Source organism: Cicer arietinum, chromosome 6, assembly GCF_000331145.2.
Source record: "Cicer arietinum cultivar CDC Frontier isolate Library 1 chromosome 6, Cicar.CDCFrontier_v2.0, whole genome shotgun sequence".
NCBI classification, from domain to species: Eukaryota; Viridiplantae; Streptophyta; class Magnoliopsida; order Fabales; family Fabaceae; genus Cicer; species Cicer arietinum.
Window position 1 is genome coordinate 22,165,660 of NC_021165.2, and position 11,230 is coordinate 22,176,889.

Sequence of the window (11,230 nt, forward strand, 5' to 3'; positions counted from 1 at the left end):
AAAATTGATTTAAAGTATACGTAAATCTTTAATAAAATTAATTTTAAACTCTTGATTAAAGATATTCAATAATTTTTTTTTACAACAACTTCTCATGCTCGCAATTAAAAAATCATACTAATAAAACAAATAAATTTAGACTACGCTACAATATAATTCAACATCAACATTTTTTTAAAACAAAAAATATTAAATAGTAAATCACATTTATAAATTTTTACATCTTATTTTTGGGGTTGTATTTTACATTTTATTTCGTCAAATAAATACAAATACAATTATATATTGAAAAATAAATTAACAATCAAAGTACAATGAGTCAAACAATTATCCTATATAATAAGTTATCATACGAATTTTACAAAATATTTTAAAAATTAAATTAGATGATTGTGATAAACATGATTTTCCCTCATTTTAATTTTACTAATCATATTCAATTATTACAAATCAATAAAGTAATATTATAAGATAACTATATTTATAATACATAAAATATTACTTATAAAACTTATAAAATTATTTTACAATTATTTATAATAAATTTATAAATTATTTTACAATTTGATAGTAATTTATAATTTATAATTTATATTATTATCAAATTATTTTATAAGTTATTTTATAATAAATTTATAACCTATATTTATAATACATAAAATATTGCTTATAAAACTTATAAATTTATTTTATAAATCAATAATTTTCCTAATCATATTCAATTATTACAAATCAATAAAGTAATATTATAAGTTAACTATATTTATAATACATAAAATATTATTTATAAAACTTATAAAATTATTTTACAATTTGATAATAACTTATAATTTATAATTTATATTATTATCAAATTATTTATTAAGTTATAAATTTATAAACTATTTTATAATATTATTAGTCATTTACCAATGGTAATAATTTATATTATTAGTCATTAAATTCAATAAATAAAAAACTACCTAATCACTCATAAATATCGACATAAATGTTCTTTATACGTTAAAAATTAAATTACTCACTAATGTCAATCTATTTTTTTAGTAACATTTTATAAAATAAAAATATATATTCTATTTGACAGAAAATACATAAATTTATTAAAAATAATCATAAAATACAAATATCTGAAAAATTATTAAAAAAGTTACTTCCAATTATTAAAATCTATGATCTATTATATATATTTAAAATAGACTCCGATGCCACAATAACTTATTTTTTTTACAAACTTTTGATGTAATATATTCAATAAATTTTTTTTTACAACAACTTCTCATGCTCGTAATTAAAATATCATAATAATAAAATAAATAAATTTAGACTACGCTACAATATAATTCAACATTAACATTTTTTTTAAAATAAAAAATATTAAATAGTAAATCATATTTATAAATTTTTACATCTTATTTTTGGGGTTGTATTTTACATTTTATTTCGTCAAATAAATACAAATACAATTATATATTGAAAAATAAATTAACAATCAAAGTACAATGAGTCAAACAATTATCATATATAATAAGTTATCATACGAATTTTACAAAATATTTTAAAAATTAAATTAGATGATTGTGATAAACATGATTTTCCCTCATTTTAATTTTACTAATCATATTCAATTATTACAAATCAATAAAGTAATATTATAAGATAACTATATTTATAATACATAAAATATTACTTATAAAACTTATAAAATTAATTAATTAATATCCGCGCAGTGCACGGGCCATAATCTAGTTTCTATTAATAGAAATTTGATATCTTCTTAACCATCTGTTTAGCTGACACGTGTCAAACTTGCCATACAATATAACAGATGGTTAAAAAGATATCAAATTTCTATTAATAGAAATAATATCTCTTCTTTTAGAATAAAATTAAACTTATGTTTGTACATCGTCAGTTGAAAAGTTAGTGACCAATTAAAAAATAAAATAATAAAAAAAAGAATTGAATTAAAAATAAAATACACTACACCATTACTTGACATTTCACCGTTAAGAATTTAGTGGTCAGTTAAAAAAGAAAAACAACAACAACAAGATTCAATTACACCCACCACGACAGTTTTTGGAATTGTGTTTTTAAACATTACTTTAGCAACCACCGCTTCAAATTAATTTAATTAAAAATTTATTTTATTTTACGAATTCTTTTAATTCATTCAGATTTTCTTTCTTAATTCCGTCAACCGTCTCTCTTAAGTACTCTCTCATTTTTTGCGTGTCTCTTATAAATATCATTCATATTATATGTGTATACACAATTCCTTTTTAAATTTTCTTTACCAAAGCTTTGTTATTCATCTTTATCCAATGTTTGAAACAAAAATCATATTTTGTTGCTTCAATTTCTCCATCAGAGTTCGTTGCTTCAATTTCTCCATCAGAGTTTGTTGCTTCAATTTCTCCAAAAAAAATGAGTCATGGAATTTGGTTGTTAGAGTTGTGCGACTGTGGTTTCTGTCTTGATCTCCCCAATGTCAAACAAAACTTTTATACAATGGAAATAGTATCGAAATTAATATTCGTGAGCTTTTATTTCTCGATTTGAGATTAATATTGCTGGTGGAACTATGTATTTGTTGGTGTTGCGTCTAACAACTTTCTGGAATATACGTTCACACGAATTACTTGAATGATAGATTTTTTTCAATGTGTCATTGTTATTTTATTTATAAAAAAAGATTATTATTTTGTTATGTATATATATTTTGTATTGTTTATGTTTCTTAATTTTGTCTCAAAAAATTGTAAATTTGTATATGTATATTTCTATCCTCTTATATAACATTTGTCTTAATAATTCAGATTCTAAATTCACTTATAAATAGTCAACAAAGTGTATATTTGTATATTTATATTTCTATTCTCTTATACAAGATAGTTGATGTCGGTGCTAATAATTTTGATTTTAAGTTGTGTAATAAATAGTGTTTGGCATACAATTCAATTGAATTCATAGTTTCATCGATTCATTGAAATTAGTGGTTTTTCAAACTTCAAACACTATTTTATCAAAATTAAAAACTACTATACAAGACTAACATGCAAATTCAAAGATAAAAGATACTCATAGTTTTTATGTGTATTGTAATTTTTTGTTTGTAATAGGAAAATTATTTTTCTTTAGTATTTTGTGAGTAGTACTAAAATAAAATATATTTTTCCACTTGATACAGCAAAATTTATATGAATTCTTAAATGTCATGTATTTCATATAAATAACATAGGTTAAATAATAAAAATAAAAATTCATTATTAAGTTACTTATTCATCTTTACATTTACTAATTTACTTATTTTATATATGTCCATTTCCATTATTTTAAAAATTCTTATTTAATCTAATCTAATCTAATTATTTAATTTTTTTATAATAATTATTGTTTTTATTTGTTTAAAATTAAAAGTATTGTTTTATAATAAGTTTTTTTGAAAGAAAAAAGATACTGTGTAGAATTCAAAAATAAGACATATCATTTGAGTAAGATTAAAGAGTGGTGTTGGAGTCGTACTTTTTATCAATAACATTGAGCGTACAAGAAAGTAGTTTTTAAGTTAAATTAGAATTATTTTTTTTTTTTAATTTTTATATTGTAAATTATTTTTTTAAGTCAACTTATTTTTATAATGTCAATAAAATTTATGAACGGACGCACGGGTTACAAACTAGTATGATTTAAATTAACATAGTTTAAATTTAATTATTTTTTGATTGATCTAAATTAAATTTTGTAAAATATTATTTTAATAACAATAAATTGTAATGATAAAATAATAAGTTTTAAGCAAAATATTTTATATAATATATTAAAAGTTAACATTAAAAATAACATTGATCAATGATGATTAAAACTTATGAAATAACAATAAAAATATATCAAATTAAATAAATAATTATTATTAAAAAATAATAATTTTGTGTAATATCTCATACTAATGAAAAAATAAAAAAGTATTTATAAAAACTAAAATCAAATTTATTGTACTTTAAGGGAATTAAAATTTTTATCATACGAATAAATCAAATTTTTTGTATTTTACATAAATCAAAACAAAATATTATATTTTGCAACAACTAAAACCAACTTCTTGCATTTTGCTTCGACCAATTGTACATATAAGTTTAAACTTATTTTTTACTATTTCATTAAAAAATTAACAATATTAAACATTAAATACTAAACGAAAATGTTTGTATTTATAGAAATTCAAACTAAAAATTTATTTTACAAAAACTAAAACGAAATTTATTATATTTTGCACAACTGGATAATCTTTGAGAAAGGTTAAGATAACCAAACAAAATATGGTTTTGTAACGAGTCTTTAATCTTCCTTTTTTTAATCATTGGTAGAATTCACTAAAAAGGAACTTCCTTTTGTAACTGTTATTTGCGCACATGGGTCGGAGTTTAGAACTTGAGAGTTGGAGCCAACGCGGTTCGCTTTGGGAGTTGTGATATTGACAGTTTTCTTTTTCTTCTTCTTCTGATTTGGTGCCTCTTTTGGATTGGAGAGTCGTAGTACTCTTGCTTTTCCGTATTCTTCTATCAATTTCATTATGCAAAACGTGATAAGCTTCAAAACACTATCTATTATGGAATAATTTGAGTCATTTGATCCTTTTATGTATATTATCAGTTGAGATCCTTTATTTCGTCAAATAGTGCGAATCTACATTATTATCCTTTACTCCACGTCTGAAATCTACATATATTATTTTATCTTCCTTTTTTTACTCAACATGTATAATTTTATTCGAGAGATTAACATAATTTACAAGAATAACGATAAAAATTATATATCGATTTAAAGGCATGTCACGTTATTAAATATTGTTTCCAAAAAATTGGTAAAGAAAAAATTGGAGATGATGGAAAATGAGGATCACCGTCTCATCTTTATATACATTCATAGAGCAGAATACTATTAATCAAAACACACCTTTTCTAGTTCAAATTGATGTTGATGAGATACATTGGATTGAGATATATATATATTTTTTTAACTATTATGGTAAGGACAATACATATTAAAGTTTAAAAGTAGAGTTAAATTTAGTCTTTTCTAACATACCACAAAAATATTACTAAGTAAAATTTAAACATTTTAGACTACAAAATAAATTTTTAATTAATGTAATCTATTTTTTGTAATGTTTTTTTTTTAAATTGATAAATAATTAATAAAAAAGTGAATCAAATAATTATTTAATGGGACGATATTAATTTTAATATAATATTTTATTGAATTTAGTTTTAAAAACATATAAAATATGAGATCTTATTGTTAAATAAAAGACATTATTATTTGGAGGTTTAAGGTAATGCTTTGTGACCTTACCAATTAGGTCAATCCTGATTTTAATATAAAAAGTCATACTCCATTTGTTTCACAATGTAAGTCATTTAAGCAAATGACATTTCAAACTAAGAAATGTAATTTTATTTTGTAGATTTTAAAACATGATTTTCTTTCCCAAATCACCGTCCATTAACTCCATTTTATAATTGTCTTGGAAAATAGAGATTACAAGAATTGAAAATGATAATCGCTTCCGACTTTTGAAATATATGTTGGTATATAAGTGTAAGCAACAATCTCACATTGAATGGAAACATAAATGTTAAGCATCATATAATTGAAATAATTCATATATTCAATGTTTTAATATTTTGGTTAAAAATGTAGTGTCCAATAATCCGCTTGTGTGATTACTTTTAATGTAATGTAACAATCCTCATAACTCTTTTACATCCCAACAATGGGATTAGACGGTGAACGACTAATGTGATTTGTTCCTTATATTGAAAATCATTCTGACAATGGTGGTTAAGAGGTGTGTTGTTGATGTTGAGTGTCAAAGACAATGATAGTGTATTTGGATAAAAAAATCCGTTTGACGAGCATATAGAAATGAATGAATAGACTCCCATTTGAGAAATAGATTGTTGGTATATCAAGTATTAGTAAAAGTTCTACCTTAGATGGAACATACAAAGATGGATGAATAAATTCACACTTAAGAAAGAGATTATTGACATATCAAATGTCGGTAAAAGTATTACATTTAGATAGAAAGATGGTTTGGTGAGAACTATATAAATTTTAACTAATAAAAAAATGTTAAAAAGAGTGGATCATTAACACTTCTCTTAGTACTATATAATTGAGATGAAGCATATATCCAATGTTATAAGTTTTAAGTGAATATCTAACGTCGTAAGACACTTTTTTTTAGTCCAATGTACAAAGGTAAGACATACAATGAAGTGTTTCCAAAGTTGACAAGACAACCCTTTCACAATACCCGTCCTAGTGGATCTTTAGAAAAGACGCCTCCTTTAGAAAGGTTCAGAATCCTTTTAAAGCCTTGTTGGCAACCCCACAACTTTGTTTAGTTGGGCAATTGTAGGTAAAATTATAAACTATTTTAAATATATAATAAGCTAATCCAAAACTATGAAAGCCTAACAAATACTCTGATCATTTGACTCAACATTTATTTAGATATATACAATGTATATGCAGTTTTTTCTTTTAAAGAACCTAACGGCCAATCTCACACTAAGTATGATTACGGAGAAAGAGGGGTATCCGAGTTCCAGTCTGCGACCCAACATATCAAAATTTGAGATGTACTTACAAGACAAATTATATGCAGTTCAGTCAATGAATGAATTATTTTCATTACATTCATCTGGCCAATGACAGCAAACATATAAGTTTAAATAAACTAAATCAGATGTTCATTTCATACTTTTTAAGTACAAGATCTGTTGTAATAACTTTCATTTGTGGCAAAGGTTCATTTTGAACGAAATCTACCTATGTCGACCCAAATGTAGGGATATGCTGATGCATTGTATTTTAAAGCAAATCATTTCTCCAGTAGACATAGCCATATAAATCTCAAAAAAACAGTTAACATCATCATGTTAGGTCCACATAATAAAAGACATTGGAAACTCCAAAACAGTACCAGCAACTAAGCCAATCCAAAACTACAGATCCGAAAATTCAAAGACAAAGATAAATTCAGAAACAACGTGCAATAAAATCTACAATAAGATGAATCAGCATTCCAAATCAGTCTACTGGTTGATCAACTTCTGCATAAGCAGTTTCAAGGTGTGCTTGCTCAGCTTCACTCACCTCCTTCTCAGTTTTCCTGCCCTTCTTTGATTTGTAGTACACACTCATGAAGGTTCCAACAGCTCCATACTTCCTCCTAGAATGCTCGTATAGCCCCGCATCAAACATCCTCCAGAAGTTTTTCTCGTTCAGCTCAGACACAGCATACTGTGGCTGGAAACAATGATTTTCGATCATCCAGTTCTCCATTCTACGCACTGCGTCTGCACCATCAAACACCTCACCCCTAAACACAGGACCCGGTGTATAGTAAACTCCAACATCTGTGAACATTTGAGCAGTTTGTGTGTCTCCCTGCCTGCGATGCAACTCGAAGCCGGCTTCTGGGTAAATCATAGTTTTGACAGGCAGCTTGAACAGTTTGTGTGGGCAGAGCCAAATGGGGTAGATCTGTATTTAAAATCAATGGCATAAGAAATAATATTTATGATAGGAGCAACTCAATCATACAAGAAAACTAAAATCCTGAGAAAACTTGCTGACATATCAGCTTGAATTGATTAATTGCTTAACTGTGAAAGTAAATTGCTTAATTGTGAAACAACCACACAATAGCATAGCCCCAACTTTAGTTTCTTAAGATTGAAACTATAATCTAAAATGGCTTACCCTGAATGAAACAGAGCCTGAAAAAAGAAAGTGAGCAAAACATTATTAAGGTTAGTGAATGGGAAAGTGTACCTCCATCTCGCGGTCAACCCATTCTAGAGCATCTCCCACCTTGTACAAAGGAACAAGCATGTCTTGGATAACATGCATTTCATGGTAATAGTTTCTTATAGCTTCACCTTGAGTTGCCTTGAGCAGAGAAACCTTTGGTGGCATCAACCAGCCAAACAGAAACCTAAACCACCATTGATCACCAAATGGGAGGATAAGCTTTCCCTCCCAATACAAACACCTTGTGTGCCTGTGATAATATTCTCTGGTAGGAATGTATTCTACAAAAAGTCCTTTCTTGAGTGCTGTCTCTGCATGTTGGTAGAACCAGGGTTTGAACCACCAGCCAACACTGTTAATCTTATTCCCCTTCTTCTTGGCCTCTTCTTTGGAAGCATATCTCCCTGTCATGCACACAGCTTGTGTTCGCGTATAAATCATAGTTTCAACAAAGTCAGGAACCTTCTCATCATTATCCTGGTCCCCATCTCTGGGGGAAAAAGAATCCGCATATGCCTGTGCAATATCTTTCAGGTTACCAACAACTGGTTTATAGGTTAACTTCATGTACTCCTTAATGGGTATAAGCTTGATCTCGGCAGCAACAAGAAGCCCAAGTGTTCCCTGAGACCACGGAATAGCGTAGAAGAGATCAGAGTACTCATTGTCCTTGGTGGCTTTAACAAGAGATCCATCGGCCAAAACAATTTCGTAGGACACAACAGTGTCAGAAAAAAGGCCATATTTGTGGGAACTTCCTTCTATTCCATAACCATTTATGAGGCCACCAACAGTGAGATCATCAAGCTCAGCAACCACAGCAAGTGATAGATTCATAGGCACAGTCACCCTGGTGATCTGCCCCATGTTGACAAGAGGCTCTACTCTGGCAATCATTCGCTCTTGGTCGATTTCAAGTATGTTCCTGAAAGCAGATAGATCAACTTCAAAATGACGAGCTCTCTTATAGTCAACATTTCTCATCCCAACTGCAATCCATGGCTTACGGGCGGTGCAGACAAGCCCGTCCTTTGAGGGATTCCTCTGTTTGAGACGTTTGACGACCTTCTGGACATTGTCATCGTGTTCCTTCTGCCGCGTCTTATACGACTTCCACTCAGATCTCACATCCCCGAGATATGTAAGGAAATAAAGTGTGAAGGAAATGGGAAGAACCACAAAAATAACAAGTATCCATCGAAACTTAACAAAATAGTCCACCCAAACCTTCTTCCTCTTTGGACGCAGGGGAGCCTCAAGATCCGACATTGCTATGCTCTGTCTCTTACTGCAACAAACAAAAAATAATGTAACTCCTTTCAAATTTCACAACAACGGCTCTTAAGAGTTAGTTACTTATTCACAGAATATTAAATTCAGGTGAAACTTACTTTTTTGAAAAAAAATATGTGACTTTTTTTTTACTAAAAGAAAATAAGACTTAGATCTAATACTTTGTGTGAATAACTAAGTATTATTAAATTGTGATCACAGAACTTGAAATTTCAGAAAACCTTGACGTCTCTAATTGAAGCTACACTTTTATAAACACTTGGCTATACACACTTGTAAAATAATGAAAACAACCAAGAAGTGAATAAAATCAATTTAGTTGAACAAATTCCAAATTCATAATGAGACAGAAACCAATAATAACTAGGGTTACTAACTGCTCCACAAAATAATTATAAAAAGTAAAAAGGATTTTGGACTTAACTAGGTTTACTTCATTATAGCCACCTAGCTACCAAACCAAATGCGTATACACAATTGATAACTGAAAAGCTAGTTTGAAAGAATCACTTACTACTAAGTACCAGATTGAAATTTGAAAAGAGATTTGGCTGCACGTGCATGAAAGAAAATAATAAAAACAATCACAGATTAACGAAGATCTGAAACAAAGGTGTAAGTAAATAAATGCAAAGAAAACTCACATTGACTAAAAAAGGCTAAAAGTACGATTAGTCGATTTTATTTTCGAAAAAATGACAAAATAAAAAGAAAAAAAGCGAATCTAACAAGAAATGCAGAATAATCAGTGTGTTTAGAATTGATTAGTTTTTGCTTGTTTGGGTAAAGTATAGTAACGGTATATGTGAATCGAATTAGGGTGTTGAGAGGCACGTCTGGGAAACAGTTGAGAAATTAAATAATGAATTGGTACTAAAAGTAGAAGCATGTAAAAATATGATCGAGAAGATCGAAAACGTTAAATGTACATTTTCAGATTGATAAGAGAAACGCGAGAAATGAAGAAACAATTATGAGAAAGAAAGAGAGTACCTGAGAGAGAGAGAGAGTGAGTGAGTGAGTGTGAAATGCGAGGGTTGAAGTTCTATAATACGACTGTGCTGGGGTTTTTATATTTTAAATCAACGATAATTATTATTATTATTATCATTATTATTTACTGTTATTAGTAGTACAGTGTCATTGATGCGATTCCACTTTCATCTCATTTCCTCACAGTCTAACCCATCGCTTCGTTGTCTCGTCCCGAATAAATAAATTAAATTATACCTTCGGTATTAAATTATTAATAATGACTAAAGTATATTTTTAGATATTTTTTTTAATAAGTAATCAATTTAATCAAACTATACTAATAATATAATTAATTTAATCTTTAAAGTATTAAAACCAACTAAAACGATCTTCGAACTGTTTTTCTATCTAACAAATTGACTATATGTTGATTGAATCTATTAAATGGCTGTTAATACTTAGTTGTCTTTAAATTATGAACATACTTTAAAATAGTTAGTAGATTATCATAAAAAATAATTTAATCACTTAAAGTTTAATTTTTTTTATTTTGTTAAACATGTGGGCTCTTTTCTAATCTTTATACATCTTAAAGAGAAAATAACATTTATACTAATGTTTACACTTATACTTTAACGTTTAAATTATATTTAAATTTATAAATTTGAGTTCATTAGTGATTTTAACTATTAATTTACAATTATTGAATATTAAAATTGAATTTTACATGTTAACCATAAACAAAGTAACAATAACAAAAAAGACAGTTAAACACATAAAAAAAATAAGATAGTAAATTGAAAATCCGTCATAAAATTATATTTTGAACTTAAAAAAAAAATATTATTTACTACATATATTCACCAATTAATCAATAGATTAGAGAAATGATGACCGACTATATATTATTGTAATTAAAATTTTAAAACTATTAATTAAATATTTCCGCTTTCAAGCAAATTATAATTTTCTTTTAAGATTTTATAAAAGTTTCCAAACTTTTAAAAATGTCAACCACAAAATGAACCAAACCAATATATTTTGTATATTTTTAATTAGTTTTAAATTTTATTTCTATCTTTAAAAAAATCAACGAAACTGACTTATTAGTTTTTTTTATCAAGATTGTTAAATA

The 11,230-nt window shown here is 26.9% G+C and overlaps 1 protein-coding gene across 2 annotated transcripts; it reads right to left on the reverse strand.

Annotated features, from left to right (window-relative positions):
- Positions 1 to 6,918: 6,918 nt before the first annotated feature.
- Positions 6,919 to 10,266, reverse strand: LOC101507942 (delta(24)-sterol reductase). 2 transcript variants are annotated; one of them, XM_027335597.2, is made up of 4 exons: positions 10,114 to 10,135; positions 9,635 to 9,671; positions 7,849 to 9,115; positions 6,919 to 7,557 (listed from the first exon to the last, which is right to left on the reverse strand). In XM_027335597.2, exons 3-4 carry the CDS (start codon positions 9,094 to 9,096, stop codon positions 7,102 to 7,104), a joined length of 1,704 nt encoding a protein of 567 aa, XP_027191398.1. In that variant the 5' UTR covers positions 9,097 to 9,115; positions 9,635 to 9,671; positions 10,114 to 10,135; the 3' UTR covers positions 6,919 to 7,101. The 2 variants fall into 2 exon arrangements, with proteins under 2 accessions (XP_027191398.1, XP_004505738.1); XM_004505681.4 differs by lacking the exon at positions 9,635 to 9,671 and having other exon boundaries at positions 10,114 to 10,266.
- Between the last annotated feature and the right edge of the window lie 964 nt (positions 10,267 to 11,230).